The sequence below is a fragment of the Macaca fascicularis genome, chromosome 20 (genome assembly GCF_037993035.2).
Source record: "Macaca fascicularis isolate 582-1 chromosome 20, T2T-MFA8v1.1".
Lineage (NCBI taxonomy): Eukaryota > Metazoa > Chordata > Mammalia > Primates > Cercopithecidae > Macaca > Macaca fascicularis.
In genome coordinates this window covers 30303783-30329450 of record NC_088394.1, presented here as the reverse complement: position 1 = coordinate 30329450, position 25668 = coordinate 30303783, and the positions used below count along the sequence as shown (strand labels likewise).

Genomic DNA, 25668 nt, shown 5'->3' with positions numbered 1-25668 from the left:
TAAACTAAAAATATAAAGAATTGTTTTTTCTCAGTTTGTAAATACTATCATTATTTCTAGTTGACTTAACACTAGATTTCAGATGCTGTCACTGTAGAAACTAGAAATATCATGATTGACTCTGCTTTACTTTCTGCCTTCCTATTTCACACAAACAGAGCAGCACAAGAAAGGTCTTGTGCTACATTTTTGTTGTTGTTGTTGAGATGGAGTCACTCTTGTCACCCAGGCTGGAGTGCAATGGTGCAATCTTGGCTCACTGCAACCTCTGCCTCCTGGGTTCAAGCGATTCTCCTGCCTTAAACTCTCGAGTAGGTGGGATTACAGGTGTGCACAACCATGCCAAGCTAATTTTGTATTTTTAGTAGAGATGGGGCTTCACCATGTTGGCCAGTCTGATCTCATTGACCTCAGGTGATTCGCCCACCTTAGCCTCCCAAAGTGCTGAGATTACACGCAGGAGCCATTGTGCCTGGCCACAAATGCTGCACTTCGATTCAAACACATTAGTACCCTTCTACAGAGAATATATGTGTAAGCATATTAACTTGAAATTCATGGCATCTTTTGTTGAAGTACAGACTTCTATATAGCAAATAAAAACAGAAATCTAACACTGCAATTGAATCAGAAAAGTATTCTAAACCTTCTTAACCCATTGTTCCTTTTTTTACCAGAATGATTGTGATGGAAGAGCATTTGCAGCAATGTAGGTCTCGAATAACCCACACTGTCTGTTTCATCATTATTGAGCCATGGCAGTAAGACTTTTATGCGTTTTTAAAAAATATTTCCTTTTCCTAATTCAGCAATTTAGCAGGATTTTCACAGCCTCACATTTTCAAAAATGGTTCATTCTGGAAAAAAAGGGATTAAACATACCATTTTACCCCAAGAGTAGAGTTACAAATTAACTCTATAGTCTACTGTACAGATAATAAATGATAAAGATGTAGAGTCATTTGTTTTAGCTGCATATTTAGGGATAAAAACACTTCTCGGGCTATAGGTCAAGAGTTTTCAGAGATAGCAGCTTATAGAATGCAAAGAGTCCTGGTAAACAAACATTCATTCCTATGCCTTAAGGAGTAAATAATTCTTTCACCACTAATTACAACTGTTAACCCAGAATTGGAGAAATCTAACATGTCATTATACCACAAAGGATTTAATTATTTTTATTTTAAATTCAGAAGGTACATATGCAGATTTGTAACATTGGTAAATTGCATGATGTTGAGGCTTGGGCACTTAATCCCATTTCCCAAGCAGCATACATCAGATCCGATAGTTTCTCAATACTTGTCTCCCTTTTTTCTTTTTAAAATTCCCAGTGTTTACTGTTTCCATCTTTTTCCATGTGCACCGAATGTTTAGCTCCCACATATAAGTAAAAACATGTGGTATTTGTTTTTCTGATTTGTGTTAATTAGCTTAGAATATGGCCTTCTGCTATATACATGTTGCTGCACAAAAAAATTATTTATTATTTTCTGTGGCTGTATAGTATTGCACAGTGTATAAGTACCTCATTATTCTTATCCAATCTAAGATTCCTAAGTACCTCGTTTAATTATATGTCTTTGTTTTTGTAAATAGTGCTTCAATAAACAAAGTGATTGTTTAGTATCTTTCTTATCCAATCTAAGATTCCTAAGTACCTCGTTTAATTATATGTCTTTGTTTTTGTAAATAGTGCTTCAATAAACAAGTGATTATTTAGTATCTTCTTGGCAAAATAATTTATTCTCCTTTGGCTATATACCCACTGATAAGGTTGATGGGTCAAAAAGCAATTTTATTTTTAGTTCTTTGAGAAATCTCCAAACTGCTTTCCACAGGAGCTGAATTAATTTGCATTCTCACCAAGTGTATAAAAATTTCCTTTTCTTCAAAACTACAACATCTGTTTTTTCACTTTTTAATACTAGCAATTTTAACTGGTGTAAAATGGCACCACACTGTCATTTTGATGTACGTGACTCTGATGATTATGAATATTGAGCAACTTTTTGCATGTTTATTGCCAGCTCTTAGGTCTTCCTTTGGGAAGTGCCTATTTGTCTCCTTTTTTGCTTATTAAATTTCTCATAAATTCTGTATATTAATCCTTTTTATATGCAGTTTACAAATATTTAATTCCATAATGCAGGTTGTCTGTTTACTTGGCTAATGGTTTCTTTTGCTATGTAGAAGCTCTTTAATTAGATGGAATTTTTTATTTTTGTGTTGCATTCACTTTTAAAATGTTAGTCATAAATTTTATTTAGGAGCCAGTATCTAGAATAATTTCTAGGTGTTCATCTAGGATTTCTATAGCTTGAAGTCTCACAGTTACTAATCTATCTTTATTCATGTTTTTTATATGGTAAGAGGTAGGGGTCCAGTTTTCTTCTTCTGCACATGACTAACCAATTTTCTTGGTACCATTTATTGAACAACGAGTTAATTCCCATTCATCTATTTCTATTGACTTTGTCAAAAATAAGTTGGTTGTAGAAGTCTACCTTTATTTCAGGGCTCTCTCTTCTGTTCCAGGGGTCTATATGTATATTATTGCAACAGAACCATGTTATAATGGTAACTGTAGTTTGTAGTACAGTTTGAACTCAGGTAATGTGGGGCCTCCAGGTTCTTTTTGTGTAAAGTTGCCTTGGCTATTTGGGCATTTTTATTCTTCCATATAAATTTTAGAATAGTATTTTTTTCTATAAAAATGGCATTGATAGCGTGATAGAAATAACACTTAATCTGCAGGTTGCTTTAGTCAGCCCAAACATTTGAATTATATTGACTATTCAATTCAATGAGCATGGAATGCTTTTCCGTTAATATTTGTGTTGTCTCTAATTTCTTTCAGCAGTATTTTGTGGTTCTCCTTGTAGAGATGTTACTTCCTTGATTTAACGTAGTTCTAGGTATTATTTTTTGTGTCTATTGTAAACAGAACCATGTTTTCAATTTTGTTCTCAGCTTCAAAGTTATTGGTGTGTGAAATGCTACTCATTTGTCTATATTGATTTTATATTCTGAGACTTCGCTGAAGTCATTTTTAGGCTTAGAAGTCTTTTTGTGAAATCTAGGTAGAAAATTATGTCATCAGTGAAAATAATTTGACTTTATTGTTATATAAATGCCTTTTGTTAGACTGCTCTGGCTAGGACTTTCAGAACTATGTTGACAGGAATATTTACAGTAGATATTCTGGTCTTACTTCTATTCATAAGAAGAATGCATCCACATTGGCTTGTTCAGTATGATGTTGGTTGAGAATTTGTAATAGATGGCTCTTACTATTTTGAGGTATATTTTGTCATTGCCCCATAAATATTGGATTTTCTTGAGTGCTTTTTCTGCATCTATTTAGTTAATAACTTTTTGCTATTATTTTTACAAGGTAAATTGCACTTATTGACTTGCATATAATGGAACATTCTTGAATACAGAATAAAACTCACACGATTGTGGCAAAATATTTACTCATGAATTCAGCTTGCTGGTATTTCAGGGAGAATTTGTTTTAATGTTCATAGGAACATTGGCCTGTGTTTTTCTTTTGTTATTGTTGTGTCTTCACTAGATTCTAGTATCAAGACAATACCGATTTCACATGAGTTAGGGTGGAATCTCACCTTGATTTTCTTGGAATACATTCAGTATAGTACCAGCTCATCTTTGTATATGTAGTAGGATTTGGCTGTGAATTCATCTGATCCAGGGCTTATTATTATTATTCATTATTATTATTATTATATTATTATTCTGAGAGTTTCACTCTTGTTGCCCAGGCTGGAGTGCAATGGCATGATCTCAGCTGACCACAACCTCCACCACCCAGGTTGAGCCAATTCTCCTGCCTCAGCCTCCCAAGTAGTTGGGATTACAGGTATGTGCCACCACGCCTGCCTAATTTTTGTATTTTTAGTAGATACAGGGTTTCTCCATGTTTTTCAGGCTGGTCTTGAACTCCCGACCTCAGGTGATCCACCTGCCATGGCCTCCCAGAGTGTTGGGATTACAGGCATGGGCCACTGCACCCAGTCATCCAGGACTTTTTGTGATTGGTATGTTTTGTATTACTTATTCAATCTCATTATACATTTTATACATTTTTGCTCTGTTCAAGACTTCTGTTTCTTCTGGTTCAATCTTAGGAAGTTGTGGGTACTCAGAAAATTATTTATTTTCTACAAATTTTGTAATTTGCATGCACAGTGATGTTCATAATAGTCTTTAAAACTTTTTTTTATTTATGTAAGATTAGTTATGATTTCACAACTCTAAAATTTAAATAGATGTAGAATAGTTTGACATAATTTAACATCCCTTTATGATAAATCTCTGAAAAAATTAGGTATAGGAAAAATCATCTCAAGCCAATAAATCTCATGCATAGAAAAAAAAAAAAAAAAAAAAAAAAAAAAAAAAAAAAAAAACTAAGAACATACTAAACAGGAAAAGTTATAAGCTTTCACTCTATGAGCTAGAACAAGGATGTCCACTTTCTTCAGTCCTACTAAACATGGTACAAAATGTCCAAGATAGAGAAATTAGAGAATAAAATCAAACGAATTCAGATTGAATAAAAGAATTTAAATTATCCTGTTCAAAGATGACATAATCGTATGTATAGAAAAGTTGAACACTTTACTAAAAACTATCAGAACTATTAAACAAATTCATTAAACTTGCAAAACACAAAAGCAACATCCTAAAGTCAGTAGGACTTCTATACCCTAACAACTATATCAAAATGAAATTTAAAAACAATCTTATCCACAATAACTGTAGTAACTACACTTTGAAATAAACTCAACCAAAAAGGTGAAACACTTTACATTATACTCTAAAAACATTAAATAACACAAAAATGGAAAATATTACTCATTCATGAATTGGCATTAATATATGTTAACTATCTCTATTACACATAATGATCTACAGATATAATGCAACCTCTATCAAAATACCAGTAACATACTTAAAAAGGTGACAGTTTCTTAGGGAAAAGGCAGTATCTTCAATAAATGGTGTTGAGGAAACTTTATATCCACATTCAAAGCGATAAAATGAGATCCTCATCTCAGAATTCAAAATAAATTAGTTACTTAAATGTAAGACTGGAAACTCTACTATAAACATACAGACTAAAAGGCTCACAACATTGGTCTGGGCAATGACATTTTAAATTTAACCTCAAAATCCCAGAGAATAAAAGAAAAAATGGAAGAGTCAGATTATTTCAAATTAAAAACCTGCTGTACAGAATCTAACATAATCAACATTACAAGACAACTAAACAATGGGAGAAAGTATTTGCAAATTATTGAATGACAAGGGGATAATATATAAAATATGCAAGAAACTCAAATGACTACACAACAAAAAACAAATAACTATGAGCAAAAATCTTAAATATTTTTCAAGAAAAGACATGGCCAAGAGATATATTAAAAAATGCTCAATGTCAATTATTGTCAGAGGAAGGCAACAAAAAATACCTATGAGCTATCAAATCACTCCTGTTACAAAAATTCTTACCAAATGAAAAAGAGCGTTGGTAAAGATGTAAAGAAAATGCCTGCACACTATTGGTTTGAACATAAATGAGGACCGCCATTAAAAAAAAGAGAGATTTCTGAAAAAAATTTAAAATCAATCTACCATATAATACAGTAATTGCACTTTTAGATATATATTCACCATAAAATAAGAATGAACAAATACTTGCACTTCTATGTTGTTTGCAGCACTCTTCACAATAGCCCAAATGTAGAATTAACTGTTCAACATCTAATACATAAATGAATACAATATGGTATATATACAAAATGGATTATTTACCTTTTAAAAAATTCTATTATTTTAGATGACATGGATTAATCTGGAAGAGATTAGTTGAATTAAGCTAGTCACAGAAAGACTAGTATCTTATGATTCCACTTACACATGGATTCTAAAAAACTTAATCTCACTGAAGTACAGAGTAAAATAGTGACCACCAGGTGCCAAGGTATTTAGAAGAAAAGGGGGGTTGGAAAAATGTCTATCCAAGAATACATAACTATAGTTGCATAGGAAGAATAAGAGATTTATTGTACAGCATGGTGACTATAGTGCATAATAATGTATTTGTATTTTTGAAAAATACTAAGACAATGCCATGTGGTCCCACCGCAAAAATGTTGATTCTGTGAGTTAATGCATTTATTACATACAACTAAGCATTTGACAATGTATATATACTTCAAAATATCATATTTTAAAGAATACCCTTTTCCTCTATCAAGTTAAAATAATATTTTTAAAACTTTATAGAAAGTTAACAATAGTTCAAATATGGTCTCTATTTGTCATAAACTTGCCTGAATAGTACTAACAATATATAGTTTTGTGCTGTTTTGTCATTTGTCAATTATAACCATAGAAACTCTGATAGTTAACATCATGTTCTGGACACAGCACAGTGCCTGGGAGAAGCCAGTGTATTTTAGGGCTTTTACTTTAAGTTTGGGACACCTGGAGTTTCTGGTGATGATGCTAATGGAATTAAAGATAGTAAAAGTGCAGGCATTGCTGGTGGTCCTATGACTGGCCACTCTGTGAACACAGTAAATAAGTTTGCGAGCAAAATAACAGAAAATCTTTTAATTCAAAAACTGGCATAATCTTCACGTTTTCCAGAGAAAATAGCCAAGGAGTTAGCTACAGTTAGGTGACTAAGTATAAAAACTGTATGCTAAACTTCACCCAATAAAAAGATTATACAAAAGAAGTGAGAAATTCCTTCAAACTGTAATATCAATATCAAAAATTATTCAAATTTAAAATCTACAGAGGTAATTTTATTATTTTGCAAATTTTAACATTCACGCTTAAATACAGAAAATTCTGCATGGAAACATAAGTTGTGCTATATCACAAAACATTAAAAATTCCTTACCATTAACTGTTAAAAATTTAATTTCAAAGATATATTTTATATTTGGCACACTCTGTATAAGAATCTTTTAAAATTTTTCTTCTACAAACAAAGAAAAACAATGTTAAATGATTTAATTCTCTCCCCTGTGGATAATGTATGCCTTTACCTGATGTCAAAGTTATACTGATATGCAAACTCTCCAGTTAAAACCAACTTTTAGTACATTAAAAATACCAACTTTCAGGCCGTGAGCAGTGGCTCACGCCTGTAATCTCAGCACTTTGGAAGGCCAAGGGGCAGATAACCTGCAGCTGGGAGTTTGAGACCAGCCTGACCAACATGGAAAAACCCCATCTCTACTAAACATACAAAATTAGCCGGGTGTGTTGGTACATGCCTGTAATCCCAGCTCCTCCAGAGGCTGAGGCAGGAGAATCACTTAAACCCAAGAGGCAGAGGTTGTGGTGACCCGAGATCACCACTGCACTCCAGCCTGGGCAACAAGAGTGAAACTCCATCTCAAAAAACAAAACAAAAAACAACTTTCTCATCAAAATCTACAATGTACCATGTGAAATGACATGGCATAAAAATGAAAGTGAGAACACTGTAGCCATAACACAGAAAAAGAAGGTCTGTGATGCATACATAGTTGGAATACACCTAAGACGAAAAAACTGAAGATAATCAGAAAATAAAAGCAGAAGTCATCTTCAAATCAATCAAGTGTCAGCTGTGCAGCCAGGAAAAAAACGTTCTGTCCACATGAAGAATCAATGTTATTTCTTCACCATTGATATTTTCCATCTCTGACTTGAACTTGCAAACTAACTCCAGCAGAAATTACAGAGCATCTGTTACATAAGCACTGTCATTTTTGTTTGCTACATTAATATATCAAAACATCTTTGCCAGGTGTGGTGGCTCACACCTGTAATCCCAGCACTTTGGGAGGCCGAGACTGTCAGATCACCTGAGGCCAGGAGTTCAAGACAAGCCTGGCCAACATGATGAAACTAAACGCAGAAAAATCAGGCAGGTGTCATGGCAGGCACATGTAATCGCAGCTACTGGGAAGGCTGAGACAGGGGAACTTGAACTTGAGAGGTGAAGGTTGCAGTGAGCCAAGATCATCCCACTGCACTCCAGCCTGGGGGACAGAGTGAGACACCGTCTCAAAAAAAAAAAAAAAAAAAAAAAACACCAGCAGACAGAAAAAACAAAAAAAGACAAACCCAAAATTCTTATGACTCATGAAGCCTCCCAAGTAGTTATCTGAATAAACTGACTTACGTCATAAGCCAATAAATTTACTTATGTCAATTTTAAAATGTAAAAGGAACAACTAGATAGAAAGCTTACAGAAGGTTCTCCAATTGAACACAATGCTCTAACTAAAAAAGTGTAAGTATACTAATTATGAAATTACATCTAAAAATTACTTCATGTGCCCTACAAAATTTTATGAAAATTACTAACCAGCTCACAATTAATAACATCTTATACTACAAAACAAAAAACAAATTATAAGTAACAGGAAAAATAGTGTGTACAGTAATGAATTAAACAGATTTGCATTCAGCATTCTTGAGGTTTTTAGTTTAGTGAGTTAGACACCTTACTAATTTGTTTTGTTCCAATATTGCTTTTTTTCTGAAAATAGGTAAAACTCATACACACACAAATACACTCTACGATTCTATTACAATTAAGGCGTATCATTAGACTAACGTGTGTATTTAACTTTATGTGAATCAGCACTCAAAGTCTGTATGTGTTTGTGGGCAGAGTTCACATGTTCAAATAAAAACAAATTTTTAAAAATACTTATTCAGGACTTAGAAATGTATGGATATTATTTATATTTTTCTATGATTTTTATTATGACCACTAAAATAAAAGATACAGCATGAAGTAATTTGTGAGATGAATTGTATCACTACTAATTCCCCCCCCCCCCCAAAAAACTAAGTTTTTTCATTGAAAATAGTATACTTTGAATGCAATTGTAACTCTCCTGTTTTCTTAAAGTTATTTACAAATAATTTACCTAACATCTTTAGTTTTGGGTAATTTTCTACACTCAACACTCTGATTTAGTGTAATGTCTGGAGGGTCAGTGCCTTAGCTGAAATTTCAACTGTGAAATATCTGATGTTGACATACACCTAATTTTGAAGTAAATGTCTTTTTCATATTTACTGCATCTATCTGTGAAAATATATTTTACTATCAACTCTGGTGTTTTTTTTGCTGTCATTTTTTAACAATTCTTCATTCAAAATCATTACATTTATTAGGTTTTTCTCCAATATAAATTCCCTTATGTTGAACAAGGTTTGAGAAACTGTTTCAGGGTTTTCCTCTAATACAAAATCTGTACAATAATGTCTATGACACAAGTAATCATACTACAACACCCTGTACATTTGTAATGTTTGTCTTCAGAATGAATACTCTTCTTCACTTTAACGGTTTATATTTTCTGAAAGATATTTTGCCAGTAATTACACTTACAATGCTTTTATTGAGTTCTTAGATGCTATGAGTAGATATCAATGGCTTTTCCACATTCTTTATAATTCTACAGTTTTTTTCTCAAGTATAAATGCTTTCTTGTGCAATAAAATGTGAGCACTAAAAGTTTTGTTACATTCTTCACATATGTAGTTTTCTACAGTATGAAGTATCTTACCTACAATCAAGACTGACAACCATTTAAAGTCTTTGACATATTCTTCACATTTCTGGGGTCTGGGAACATATTTCCAAAAGTTTGAGGTGGGCTGGGTACAGTGGCTCATGCTTGCAATCTCAGGACTTTGGGAAGCCAAGGCAGGTGGATTATGAGGTCAGGAGATAGAGACCATCCTGGCTAACATGGTGAAACCCCATCTCTAAAAAATGCAAAAAATTAGCCGGGCATGGTGGCAGGCGCCTGTAGCCCCAGCTACTCGTGAGGCTGAGGCAGGAGAATGGCATGAACTCAGGAGGCGGAGCTTGCAGTGAGCTGAGAACATGCTACTGCACTCCAGCCTGGGTGACAGAGTGAGACTCCATCAAAAAAAAAAAAAAAAAAGTTTGACGTGTTGTTAAAAGCATTGTCCCATCTTTTGGGTTCATAGAGTTTTTCTCCAATATAAATTATTTTATGTCTGCTATGAACTGAGGACTCGTAAAAGGCTTTGCCACGTTATTCGTGCTAGTAGGGTTTCTCTCCAGTATGAACTGTGTGTAGTAAGTGTTGAGAACCTGTTAAAATCTTCATCACATTTTTCATATTTGTTGGAATTCTCTCCAGTATGAATTACCTTATGTTTAGTAAAGGTTAATAACACATTAAAGGCTTTGCCACACTACCATTAGTAGAGTTTCCATTCATTATGCATTATCTCATGTTTTGTAAGGTTTAAAGACCAGTTAAAAACTTTTCCACATTCATCACAAGTGTAGGATTTCTCTTCAGTGTGAAGTTGCTTATGGTAGTAAGAGTTGAGTACTGGTAAAAAGCTTTCCTACATGCTTCAGTATGAGTTATTTTATGTTTATCAAGGGCTGGCTGAGGATTCACAAAAGCCTTTGCCACATTCTTCAGATTTGTATAGAGTTTCTCTTTAGCATGAATTCTTAAGTAAAGGCTAAGAGTACACCAAAGCCTTTCCTTACTGTTCACATTTGTAGGGTTTCTCTGCAGTATGAATTGCCTTATGTGTAATAAGGATTGAGGACCAGTTAAAGGCTTTGCCACATTCTTCCCATATGTAGGGTTGCTCTCCAGTATGAATTATGTCTAGTAAGGTTTGAGAAACAGTTAATAAGATTTTCCACATTCTTCACATTTGTAAGCCTTCTCTACAGTATGAAGGCTCTTATGTATACTAAAGTTTGATGGCTGGTTGAAAGCTTTGCCACATTCTTCACATTCGAAGGGTGTATCTCCACTATGAGTTATGTTTAGTAAGGGTTGATGGGTGGTTAAAAGCTTTGCCATATTCTTCACATTTGAAAGGTTTTTATCCACTATGAATTCTCTTATGTGTAGTAAGGGATGAGGAGTCACAAAAGCTTTTGCCATTCTTCACATTTCAAGGGTTTCTCTCCACTATGAATTCTCTTGTGTGTCGCAAGAGATGAGGAGTCACAAAAGCCATTGACACATTCTTCACTTCTGAAGGGTTTCTCTCCACTATGAATTCTCTTATGTTTGGTAAGGGTTGATGACTGCTTAAAAGCATTCCCACATTCTTCACATTTGTAGGGTTTCTCTTCAGTATGAATTCTCTTATGTTTAGTAAGGGTTGCTAGCTGGTTAAAAGCTTTGCCACATTCTTCACATTTGAAGGGTTTCTCTCCAGTATGAATCCTCTTATGGTTACTAAGGTTTGACAACTGCTTAAAACCTTTTCCACATTCTTCACATTTGTAGGGTTTATCTCCACTATGAATTCTCTTATGTTTACTAAGGGTTGACGGGTGGTTAAAAGCTTTCTCACATTCTCCACATTTGTAGGGTTTCTCCCCACTATGAATTATCTTATGTCTAGTAAGGGTTGATAGGTGGTTAAAAGCTTTGCCACATTCTTCACATTTGTAGGGTTTTTCCCCACTATGAATTCCCTTATGTGTAGTAAGGGATGAGGACTTGCAAAAACCTTTGCCACATTCTTCACATTTGTAGGGTTTTTCTCCACTATGAACTCTCTTATGTGTCGTAAGGGATGAGGAGTCACAAAAACCTTTGCCACATTCTTCACATTTGAAGGGTTTCTCTCCACTATGAATTCTCTTGTGTGTCGCAAGAGATGAAGAGTCACAAAGGCCTTTGCCACATTCTTCACATTTGAAGGGTTTCTCTCCACTATGAATTCTCTTATGTGTCATAAGAGATGAGGAATCACAAAAGCCTTTGCCACATTCTTCACATTTGAACGGTTTCTCTCCACTATGAATTCTCTTATGTTTGATAAGGGTTGATGACTGCTTAAAAGCTTTCCCACATTCTTCACATTTGTAGGGTTTTTCTCCACTATGGATTATCTTATGTTTCCTAAGGGTTGATAGCTGGGTAAAAGCTTTGCCACATGTTTCACATTTGAAGGGCTTCTCTCCAGTATGAATTCTCTTATGGCTATTAAGGTTTGATAACTGCTTGAAAGCTTTTCCACATTCTTCACATTTGTAGGGTTTATCTTCACTATGAATTCTCTTATGTTTACTAAGGGTTGATGGGTGATTAAAAGCCTTGCCACATTCTTCACATTTGTAGGGTTTTTCTCCACTGTGGATTACCTTATGTTTCCTAAGGATTGATGAGCGATTAAAAGCTTTTCCACATTCTTCACATTTGTAGGGTTTTTCCCCACTATGGATTATCTTATGTTTCCCAAGGATTGAGGAGTGATTAAAAGCTTTTCCACATTCTTCACATTTGTAGGGTTTCTCTCCAGTATGAATTCTCTTATGTACAGTAAGTTTATAAAACTGGTTAAAAGCTTTGCAACATTCTTCACATTTGAAGGACTTTGCTCCATTATGAATTCTCTTATGTGTGGTTAGGTTTGAAAACTGGTTAAAAGCTTTGTCACATTCTTCACGTTTGAAGGGTTTCTCTCCACTATGAATCCTCCTATGTTTGGTAAGGGTTGATGACTGCTTAAAAGCTTTCCCACATGCTTCACATTTGTAGGGTTTCTCTCCACTATGAATTATCTTATGTTTAGTGAGGGTTAATAGCTGCTTAAAAGCTTTGCCACATTCTTCATATTTGAAGGGTTTCTCTCCAGTATGAATTCCCTTATGGTTATTAAGGTTTGACAACTGCTTAAAAGCTTTTCCATATTTGTAAGGTTTATCTCCACTATGAATTCTCTTATGTTTACTAAGAGTTGATGGGTGATTAAAAGTTTTGCCACATTCTTCACATTTGTAGGGTTTTTCCCCACTATGAATTCCCTCATGTGTAGTAAGGGATGAGGAGTTGCAAAAGCCTTTGCCACATTCTTCACATTTGTAGGATTTTCCTCCACTATGAATTCTCTTACATATAGTAAGGGATGAGGAGTCACAAAGGCCTTTGCCACATTCTTCACATTTGAAGGGTTTCTCTCCACTATGAATTCTCTTATGTTTGGTAAGGGTTGATGACTGCTTAAAAGCTTTCCCACATTCTTCACATTTGTAGGGTTTCTCTTCAGTATGAATTCTCTTATGATTAGTAAGGGTTGATAGCTGGTTAAAAGCTTTGCCACATTCTTCACATTTGAAGGGTTTCTCTCCAGTATGAATTCTCTTATGGTTATTAAGGTTTGATAACTGCTTAAAAGCTTTTCCACATTCTTCACATTTGTAGGGTTTATCTTCACTATGAATTATCTTGTGTTTATGACACGTTGATGGGTGGTTAAAAGCCTTGCCACATTCTTCACATTTGTAGGGTTTTTCTCCACTGTGGATTATCTTATGTTTCCTAAGGATTGAGAAGCGATTAAAAGCTTTTCCACATTCTTCACATTTGTAGGGTTTTTCTCCACTATGGATTATCTTATGTTTCCTAAGGGTTGAGGAGTGATTAAAAGCTTTTCCACATTCTTCACATTTGTAGGGTTTCTCTCCAGTATGAATTCTCTTATGGTTATTAAGGTTTGATAACTGCTTAAAAGCTTTTCCACATTCTTCACATTGGTAGGGTTTATCTCCACTATGAATTCTCTTATGTTTACTAAAGGTTGACGGGTGGTTAAAAGCCTTGCCACATTCTTCACATTTGTATGGTTTCTCTCCAGTATGAATTATCTTATGTGTAGTAAGGTATGAGGACTGGTTAAAGACTTTGCCACATTCTTCACATTTGTAGGAACTCACTCTAGTATGAATTATTTTATGTTGAATTAGATGTAAAAGCATGCAAAATGATTTGTCACATTTGCTACATTTAAAAGGTTTCTTTTTAGGATGTATTGTCTTACATCTATTTGAATTTGAAAATTTATAAACAACTTTTAGAGATTTATAACATAGAAATGTTTTGCTCTGGGTAGCTGTCAAACATTTGTTAAGTTTCTCATAAACTCTTTCGTGCATTTTACAATCATCCATACTTTTACAGTCTTTTCTTAGTGGTAAATTCTCATCTCCACATTTTCCATATCTTCTCAGTATCACTTTTTGAAATGAATTTTTTACGTTCTGCTCTGGCCAAAGGTCTTGGGCAAAATAAGAACACATAACTGAAAAAAAATAAAAATAACAAATTACTCCACTTGCTACACTAAGATTTGTATACTCTATATATCTAAACTATAAAATTATACAAACTACATAAGCAAGATGGCATAGAAAAGGACCACAGACTCTAAATTCCTTCATAGACATGTAAATTCAACAAAAACACACTGAACAAAATAAATTTGTGAAAGATTTATAAATAAGTTACTTGTGTGCAGTATCCTAGGTGAGCACAATGCAGAGTCACATAGAAGGAAAAGCCTGTAACATTTATCCAACAAAGCTCTTCCTGCTCCCCAAACATAATATAGTGCCTTTAGAAGTAAATTGCCAACACCTGGTTTTTAAAAAAAAAAAAAAAAAAAAAAAAAAAAAAAAAAAAAAAAAACCAGAATAATAGTGATAAATACATGTCTATTTCTGGCTTTTCACACACTGGTTTCTGTCTCCCAAGGCATTAAGTACTAAAGGAAGTGGTGGCTAATATGGTTTGGTTCTGCGTCCCCATTTAAACCTCATTTTGAATTGCAGCTCCCATAATTCTCTTGAGTTGTGGGAGAAACCTGGTGGGAGGTAATTGAATTATGGGGCCAGGTATTTCCTATGCAGTTCTTGTGATAGTTAACAAGTCTCACAAAATCTGATAGTTTTTATAAAGGAGAGTTCCTCTGCACATGCCCTTTCTCTGTCTGCTACCATACAAGATGTCACTTTGATTTTCCTTTATTTTCTGCCACGATAGGCCTCCCCACTTACATGGAACAGTGAGTCCACTAAAGCTTTTTTCTTTTTAAATTACCCAGTCTTCGGTATGTCTTTATTAGCAGCATGAGAACAGACAACTACAGTGGTATTCTTTAGAATGACAGTTTGAGTCTGCTAAGACCAAAGGTAAATGCTACAGCAGTAGACAGACTGCCGTACTACAGAGAGAAAACACATGTAGAAAATGACGACTGGCCATTAAGAAGAAACACTAATAAATGTCTTTAACTAAAAAATGAACACAAAATTTCAGACAAGACACATTCTAAGAACATGTTTGAGAGATTCCCAGAATCTCTAGCTAAAACAATTGGTTTCAGGCTATGCCAGAAAATAAGCTATATCATAAAGACTGTGACAGATAGCTCTTTTAAAATGTCCAAATCTCAAAGAATACAATGCATACAAAATATTACAACATAGCCCCATATAAAAATTATAAAATGTTCAGAAAGCAACCATAAAAAATGAAGATGCATAAATTAATTTCAAATTAAATAATAGTGAGTGAAATAGGAAAACAGACAACTATAAAAAATGGAGCAACAAAAACATTAAAACATCAAAAAATTGTAGAGGTAAAAAGTACAAAAAGAAATAATAACTAAAAATCCTAGAAGAGGCCAGGTGCAGTGGCTCACGCCTGTAATCTCAGCACTTTGGGAGGCTGAGGCAGGCAGATCATGAGGTCAGGAGTTCGAGACCAGCCTGACCAACATAGTGAAACCCCATCTCAACTAAAAGTATAAAAATTAGCTAGACATGGTGGTGTGCGCCTGTAATTCCAGCTACATGGGAGGCTGAGACAGGAGAATTGCTTGAACCCAGGAAGCACAGGTTGCAGCGAGCCGAGATCATGCCACTGCACTCCAGCCTAGATGACAGAGCAAGATTTGGTCAAAAAAAAAAATATATATCCTGGAAGAAAAAAACAATGTAAAAATGTAGAGGCTCAACAAACTAGGATATGCATAAAGATATTTATAACACACATATATATGAACACAATTTCAAAAGTCACAGACAAAAAGAAAATCTTGGGAGCTACAAGAGAAAAGTGATGTGTCATTTACAAGCATAGTCTTATGAGATAAACAGTGAATTTGCCAACAAAAAATTTGCAGGCCAGAAGGGAACTATGTGCTATAGTCTAAGTCCTGAAAAAAATATCTGTCAAGGGAGAATTATACCAACAACAAACTGTTCTACCAAATAAAAAGAAAAAAACCTTCCAAAATAACCAAATTCTGAGAAAGTATATTGGCACTGCATGTGACCTACATATCAAAGATGATAAAAAGAGTTCCTTTCGCTGTAAATAACATGATGCAAGAAAACAGAACTTAATTATACAAGAACACATCATTCTGGGAAAGATATGCACATACACAAAAATAGAATTCCATAACATTATCATAAAGGTGCAAAAAACATTTTAAATTATTGTTTAAAAATTTAAAGACAAAAGCATAGAAATTTTTATAAACATCTGTTAATGAATGTACAACATAAAGAGAGATAATTAGCAACATAAATAACAAGTGAGAGCAAATGTAATGAGGAGGAATATTTCTTTGCAACTGAAGTTAATTTTTTACCAGATTAAAGTATATTGTTGTATCTTTCAGAGGTTTTATGTAAACCACAAGGTACCACAAAGAAAATATCTGTATAGATACACAAAAGAAAACAACAAAGTAAAAGCATATTAATACAGAAATTAAAAAGACACAAAGACCAGAAAGACAGGAAATGAGAAACAAAGATACAAGAATCAAATAAAAGAGTAAAATAGCATTAGTCTATTTAATTATACATATATACACACACACACACACACACACATATAACTTTTCAATCAAGAGACATACTTTCAATAGAGATTTATACAACATATTTTAAAAAGGAAGACCCAACTTGCCTTTCTACAAGTCATTTCAGATTTAATGACAAAAAAAAAAACCTGAGAGCACCAAATAGAAGTAGATGTCCATAAAAATATTAACAAAATGGTAGAACAGCTCAAAATAATACACAAGCTATATCTTAAGTCAAAAACTCTCATATTTTATAAAATTCACTTGAACTCCAAACTCCGAAGCTACAAAGAAAGATATTAAGTAATAATAGATTCATTCACTGGGAACCTATGACAAATTTTTATGTACATTTGTGTGTGTGTACATCTCACATTAAGGTTCGAAGTATATAAAGCAAATATTGACAAAACTAAAGAATCACAGAGCATATATTAGGATACTTCAATATCCCATATTCTATAATAAAAATGAAACAAGACACATCAGTAAAGAAACAGAGGACTTGAAGGCAGTATAAAACAATTATTCCTAACAGAGGTATAGAGAACACTGCTCAACAGTATCAGGATACACTCATCTCAGTATCTCATACAACATTGTCCTTGATAGACCACTTCTTAGGTCAAAAAAGAAGTCCTGACAAAATTTTTAAAACTGAATTTAAAAAAAGTACTATCATCAAAATAGAATGAGAGTATAAAACCATAAAAAAACTGAAAATTTCACAAATATATACAAAATAAACAACAAACTCTTTAACATGCTGTTGTTGAAAGGCTGAAATAATTAATATTATGAAGATATCCATACTGCTCAATGTAGTCGACAAATTCGATGCAATGCTTTTGGAATTTCACATGGCATTCTTGAAGTAATGCAAATTTCTGTCACCAAAATCATTCAGTAGGTATAATTTGAAAATACTGGAATTTCACTCAGTTTTCAAAAACCAGAAAATATTGTAACTATAAAGATAAATGTTAATGACATTATGCAAAAGAAATGAGCCAGCCTCAAAGAGACAGAGACTGTATAAAATACATAAAGTAGCCACACTCTCAGAAACAGAAAACAGAGTGGTGTTTGAAAAGTGCCAAGAAATTAGAAAAATTCATGTTGTGTAATGTATATTGAGATTTGGCTTTGCAAGATAAAAACATTCTAGCAATATGTAGCATAATAATGTCAATGTAATTAACATGACCAAAATGAATATTTAATAATACTGTATTATAAATTTTGTTATGTGTTTCTGACAAGTAAAAATGAACAATACCTAGAATAGATTCAGATATGTGATAGTTTTAAAATTATCTTCAAATCTAACATTTTCTCCCGGTTAGGAGCAGCAGCTCACATCTATAATCCCAGCACATTGGGAGGCCGAGGTGGCGGATGACGAGGTCAGGAGACCAAGACCATCCTGCCCAACATGGTGAAACCCCATCTCTACTAAAATACAAAGAATTAGCTGGGTGTGGTGGTGCACGCTTGTAGTTCCAGCTACTCTGGAGGCTGAGGCAGTGGAATCGCTTGAACCCAGGAGGCAGAGGTTACCATGAACCAAGATTGCACCACTGAACTCCAGCCTGGTGACAGAGCAAGAGTTCATCTCAAAATAAATAAATAAAAAAAAAATAAAAAAGATTTGCTCCCAACAAAAATAATACAGATTCACAGATAGGTGTTGAAATTAGAAAAAGTTTTATGACTACTCACTTAGGGTTCAATAATCATCCACAATAAACCTACACAACAAATATAGTAGTCACAAAAAAGTACAGGGATAACATTTATCCAGGCAAAAAAAGAGATAATTGTATTGACAATAGACATATGGCTGATAGGTATTTGATTTTTCCTCCATACTGTCTTCAATTATAAAGAGTTAAATATTGTCATACACAATTATAAACTAATCAAACCACAATTAACTGGTGTGAGGTGGCGTACCCTAAAATATACAATACAAAAATGCAACTGTCAAACAAAATTATAAATGGAATGTAAAACTGATTGGACACCATCAAGTAGATCAATATATTCACAAAAGGAATCTTAGAAGACTATAGGGAAAAAGTAATATAGAGGTTACTTGGAGATAAAAATGTCAAACAACTTCCCAAATTTTGATGCAATAAAAAAAATTCTTAGCACTAATTATTGATTCTAAATTACTTTACTTCAAAAAGAGGATACGAATAAATACTTTCCAAAATAAAAGGTGAGGGTGTTCATTATTACTACCATAGTCCTACAAAACATGCTACATGGTGGACAGACACAGTAGCTCATGCCTGTAATTCTACAGCTTTAGGTGACCACGGCAGTGAGATCACTTGAGACCAGGAGTTCAAGATCAGACTTAGCAACACAGTGAAACTGCATATAAAAAAAAGAAATGCTAAAATGAGTCAATTTGCTGAAAAATAAAATGATACTAAACAGTATTATAAAACCACATACAAATTTAAAGCTCTCTACTAAGTGTAAATATAAAGACATATAGAATTCTTTACTATCATAATGATGGTGCATAAAACTCTTAAGGTTGTATAGAATACAATAAACAAAATATAAATCTGCATAAATCTGTTACTAGGTACACAATATAAAATAATTTTAATATCAATAACACTGGAAAATACATACAGAAGTATAGTTTTTGTATTCAGTTGAAGTTGTTATGAGATTAAAATATATTATTGTAACTTTAAGATGTGTTACATAATCTCCATATTTTAAGATTACAAAATATTCATTAAAAATATGCAAAACAAAATTAAAAAATCAAAACCACTGCAAAATAAAAATAAAAATTAAGGCAGCAAAACAGGAAATGAGAAAACATATCTACAAAAAAATACGTAAAACAGTGATAATAAAACTGGTAACAGTGACTCCATTTTTTAAGCAATTATTTAAAATATAAATTAAACCACTTAATAAAAAGAAATGTAATCTCAGGACTTTGGAAGTAGGACATGGACCGAACATTTGATCCCCGCAGTCCAAGACTAGCCTGAGCAACAAGAAAAAACCCTGTCTCTACAAAAAATACCAAAACGAAACAAAAAAACTGGCTGCTTGTGATGGCATATACTTGTAACCCAGCTACTTCAGAGACTGAAATGAGAGGTCATAAAAGTTTCAGAGATTGAGGCTGCAGTGAGCCATGATCACACCACTGTAAACCAGTCTGGTTGACAGAGTGATACCCTATCTCAAAAATAAATGAACAAATAAATTAATTAAATTATAAAAAGAAATAGGAATAAATGCCTGAGTGTTTAAAAAAATGCATACAATATGGTGCCTACAAGAGACTTATTTTAGCATTGAGTCAAACAGGCTGAAAGTAACAGTGGAAAAAATTTATATTTCATGCGAATAGTAAGCACAATTTGTTTAGGTGGTCATAATTATATTAGACATTATATGCTTTAAGTGAAGTACTAGCATGAGACAAAGACATATAATGGCAAAATGGGTCAAGTTACCAGGAATCTAAAACTATTACATTTATCTATCTATATGTAACGTCAGGGCTTTAAAATATATTAAGCAAATGTTAAGTGAAGAAAAAACTACATAGGAACATAATAATTGTAGACATCAAGATCTCATTTTCAATAATTAGAACATTCAGATGAAAATTCAGTAAGAAAACAGAAAACTCAGACAACATTATAGACTGTATTAATTACTTTGCATATAGAGGAACACCTGAAAGTGGATCATTTATAAAGAAAAAAGAGTTTACTTGGCTGTCAACTAAGCAGACTGTACAAGAAGTGTGTGCCAGCATCAGCTTTGGTGAGGATCTCAGGAAGCTAACAATAATGCTAGCAGGCAAAGAATAACTGGATATATCACATGATAAGAGACTGAGCAAGTGTGAGTGAAGTAGCCATGTTCTTTTAAGGAAACAGCTCTCACTTGAATCAATGAAGTGCAAACTTATCGATTACCAAAAGGATGGGGTCAAGCCATTCATGAGGAATTTACCCCTATGGACCACGACCCAAACAGCTCTCACCAGGTTCCACGTCCAACATTGAGGATTATAATGCAGCATGAAGTCTGGAGAACATGGACATCCATACCATATCATAGACCATGTAGGCTTAACAGACATGTACAAAACTTTCCAGTCAAAAGCAAGAGAATACACAATATTCTTATTTGCACCTGGTATATTCTGTTAGGACATGTAACGAGTCTTATTACATTTAAGAATACTGGTTAAGTGCAGCTGTAGTCCCAGCTACTTGGGAAACAGGTGGGAAGGATCACTTGAGCCCAGGAAGCTGAGGCTGCAGTAAGTCAAAATCATGCCATTGCACTCTGACCTGGGCAACAGAGGAAAATGTGTCTCAAAACAACAACAAATAAACTTAAGGAGACTGTATTAGTCTGTTTTTACACTGCTGATAAAGACCTACCATGAACAGGGAAGAAAAAAAAGGTTTAATTGGACTTACAGTTCCAAATGGCTGGAAAAGCCTCAGAATCATGGCAGGAGATGAAAGGTACTTCTTACATGGTGGCAGCAAGAGAAAATGAGGAAGATGCAAAAGCAGAAACTCTTGATAAAACCATCAGATCTTCTGAGACTTAAACACTACCACGAGAACAGTACAAGGGAAACTGCCCCCATGATTAAAATTATCTCCCACCAGGTACTACCCACAACATGTGGAAATTATGGGAGTACAATTCAAGATGAGATCTGGATGGGGACAGAGAGTCAAACCATATCAAAGACCAAAATAACACACGTGTGTTTTCTGACTAAAACTGAATGAAACTAGAAATAGCAAAAGTAAAACTGGCAAATCAAAAAACATACGAAATTAAAACACACTCTTCAACATATTCTTGCTCAATAGTCAAAAACTTAACTTTTTAAAGATGTTAATGTAACCTACAGTGATATACAAATTCAATATAATCCCTATAAATATCCCAATAGCAGCTTTTTACAACACTTTTGGTTGAAATTTTAAAATTTGATTATGAACTATAGCCAAATAAATACCCATGAAAAAGAACAAAGAGACATTATACTTCCTGAGTTCAAAACATATGAAAAGCTACAATAACAAAAACAATATGGTACTGACACAAAGACAGATAAACAGATGAAAGAACAGAATAGCGAGCCCAGAAATAAACCCTTCTGTATATGATCAAATAATCTTCCACGATGTTGCCATGACACACCATAAAGATAAATAATATTTTATCAAATCTGATTAATAATTTGATTTTATAGTCAAAATATAATGTTGAAAACTGGAAATCTACACTAATAAAATAAAGTTGGATCATTTTCTTAAGCCATATAAAAACAAGAGTTTAAATAAAATACTCAGACATAATAAAATAATAAATCTCTTAGAAACAAAATAAGGGAAAGACATGACTTTGCTCTTGGCACCATTTTCTTAGATACGACATTAAATGCTTGAGCAACAAAGAAAAGAACAGAAACATTTAACTACACTACAATATTTCTGTACATCAAAGAAAACATTCAATAGAGTGATGATGCCTTTTAGGAAATGGGTGAAAATATTAACATGTGATAGGAATTAATATTCAGAATATATAAACAACTCTTAACATTTAAAAATACAGTTGAATAATTAGATTTAGAAATGGACACATAACTAAACTTTAGAAAGAAGCATTTGAAAGGACATACAAAATTACTAATTTGTAGAGAAATGCATAAACATTACAATGAAAACCAAAATCACCTCACACCAATTAGAATGGCCATTACAAATCTTTTAAAAGAAGCAAATCCATTGATGATGCAATGTGAATGAAACCCATGTAGATTGTTGGTGGAAAACAAAAATACAGCCATCACTGTAAAATGTTAGGTTTCTCAAATAATTAAACATGGAAGTATCATCAAATACAGCAATCTCAATTATGAATCTATATCCAAAGTATGCAACTCAAGACCTGGAAAATATATTTGACCATCTATGTTTATTGTACCAGTATTCACAAAGCCAAAAGGCTGAAGCAACTCAAAAGTTCTTTCACTTACAAACACAAAAAAGTATAACATACACATACAGTGGAATATTATTTAGCCTAAAAAAAAATCTTGTCACATTTTAAGATAAACCTTGAGAATATTATATTACCTAAAATAAGCCAGTAACAAAACAATGAATACTATATGATACCCCTTATATGAGAGATGTTAAGCAGTCACATTCATAAAAACAAAGTAGAAGAATGTTTCTCAAGGGCTGAAGAAAGGGTAAAGTGGGCAGTTGTTACTTAGTGGGTATTGAGTTTTAGTTTTACAAATGTAAAATTTCCTTTTTGCAGAACAATGTGAAAAACTTAACATGCCTGAAGTGTATAGCTTTTTTTCTTAAGACAGGATAAGGCGGGAACGGTGGCTCATGCCTGTAATCCCAGCACTTTGGGAGGTTGAGGGGGGTGGATCACCTGAGGTCAGGCGTTCAAGACCAGCATGGCAACATGGTGAAACCCCGTCTCTACTAAAAATACAAAATTAGCCAGGCGTGGTGTCACATGCCTGTAATCCCAGCTACTTGGGAGGCTGAGGCAGGAGAATCACTTGATCCCAGGAGGCGGAGGTTGTGGTGAGCCGAGATCATGGCATTGCATTCCACCCTGGGCAACAAGAGTGAAACTGTGGCTCAAAAAAAAAAAAAAAAGAAAAAAAAAACCACACAGGGTATTACTCTGGCATCCAATATGTAGTGTAGTGGCACAACTATGGCTCACTGTAGCCTAAACTCCCAGCTTCAGGTAATGCAGTCCCATCAATCTCCCAAGTTGCTGGGACCACAGGGGCACACCATCATGCGTGGCTATTTTTAAATTTTTTTGTAGAGAGGGGGTCTTTATATGTTCCCCAGGCTGGTCTCAATCTTTTGGGCTCAAGCACTTAGATCAAATACTTTGAAAGTATTAAAGCTATGATGCCTTTTAGTTCATGGCTATCACTCTAGTGGAATGGTTAGCATAGGGAAGTGTGGTTTTATAAAGCTCATAGTAGGCCATTGCCTCTGGAAGAAAAACATAAACCTAAGGTCAGAGACATCTGACACTCTAAGACTGGATCCCAAAGGGGACACCACAGGGGTTCCTCTGGACCTCAACCTCTCTGAAGGGAACACCCCTGGCAGAAATTCTGAGGTCTAGTACTAAACCCTCCCTAGAATTTCGTCTCACATTTGCCATACCATTTGGCCCCCAACATTGTATGGAATCTGGAGTTTACCACTGAATGGGAAAGTGGAAGGGCATTGCATATATACAGGCTTTTGTGCTGTGGTTCTAAGCAGATGGCCTAGTTAACATGTGATGCTCTCCTTTGGTGCTGTTTGGTCCCAGTGTTCTTTAGAGTCTGCAGAGCTTCGGCCTTTAAAAATTAAACTGCCATGGAAACTGCTTTACCCAAAATTTTGGTTCACAGCCTTTATTGGATTATCTACTGGGGCAAACAAAATAAAACCAGTGAACTTGTATTGCCACGTCATGGCTAGGGTTCCAAGCTATTAGATCTTCATTTGTGTGTATACATGTCTAGATGTGTCTCTTTGGACACTTACTGTTACATGTTGTGTCTACCAAATTAGCTTGCAAGTAAGAGCACTCAAGTAATAAGTGTAAGCAATTTTCAAATACATATGAATTAAGTATAACTTAAGCTAGCTTTAAAATTATTGGTAAAAATAGAAATGTCTTCAAAATGTAGATATATATTCTAAATTATGCAAGCCAGAAACTAGGTTGGCTAAATGCTTTAAGGTCATGGACTGCTTCTTTGGATTTTTAAAGTTGTTCGAATTTCATGCTTTACAGGTTTTTAAGGGCTGGGGATAAATGTCATGCCCCTAGCTATGCCAGAAACAGACCTGATCTGCACCTAAGTACGTAACTAAAATAACTTACCAAATATTTCACCAAAATTAATCATTGCTAACAGTTGCCATTATAACATGTAATTGAGAACACTGAAAAGAGATTTACAAGGAAGGTGCATAAGGAAAGTGAAATACGTCTTTAGTGAAATAATATAAGGCGTGAAAATGCAAATTTTTGCCTAGTTTAGAGGGTTAAAGGATTGTTTTAAATAAGATACAACTAAAGGTTCAAACAAGTTATGGAAAGTTGTTAAAAATTGTAAAGAGATTCTGTATGTGAACATATTGACTAAATTCAAAAGGGTATTATTTGGTTTTTCCATAAATTGAACATTGGAATAAAAGCACAACAAGGGTGTCTTGAGGCACTGACCTACCCTTTAACACAAATTTGTAAAGGGTTATAAAAGGTTTTTAAGAATTGTACCTCAGAGTCAAACTTGTTAAGATTGAATAAAATTATCTATAAGGTTTAATTTAAAAAGTTGAGGTTGACAATAATAGACTAATGCAAGCATGAAATTTGGCTTTCTTTCTCTTGAAAAAGATTTTTCTTTGACTTTTGAATAAACTCTCAAAAAAAGAAGGGAAAGACAAGAAATGGACTGCTTGAAAAACTAGGTCTTCCCTCTTGATGAGTAAAGGCTTTTGCTTTACAACAAACAAACAAACAAAATACAACACTTTGAGTCATTTAAACAGATGACTTAAGGTAACCTGAACTTCTATTAAGTGTTTTGAGCCCTTAGAGCTTCAAAGTTGTCTTTTCTAACCCCTAGCTTTTTGATGCTACAGAGGGCCCCTGGGACATCCAAGAGAGAGGTAAACAGGATTATTTGACATGTTTACTTACATAGGATTGATCAGGTGGCGTTTGATTTTCAGGTTATATTTTAGTGAAAAATGTTAATGTGTGTTCCAAAAATTGTATGGGATTCCTAGAGTTCTGATGTCTGAGTTTGTGTTATCAATTATAATCAAAGTTATGTGTTAGGTTATCAAAAAT

At 34.0% G+C, this 25668-nt stretch overlaps 1 protein-coding gene across 2 annotated transcripts in view; it reads right to left on the bottom strand.

The window, feature by feature from the left end:
* The window catches only part of LOC102127491 (uncharacterized), a 68695-nt gene that overhangs the window by 16879 nt on the left and 26148 nt on the right, over positions 1–25668 (bottom strand). Inside the window, exons 4-5 of one of the 2 annotated variants that reach the window (XM_074026997.1) lie at positions 11113–14151; positions 10630–10715 (exon numbers count right to left, since the gene is read on the bottom strand). In XM_074026997.1, the coding sequence (XP_073883098.1) occupies positions 10630–10715; positions 11113–14151 (3125 nt within the window). Of the gene's footprint in view, positions 1–10629; positions 10716–10764; positions 14152–25668 lie in introns of those variants that run through there. The other variant, XM_045381979.3, reaches the window with a different exon arrangement.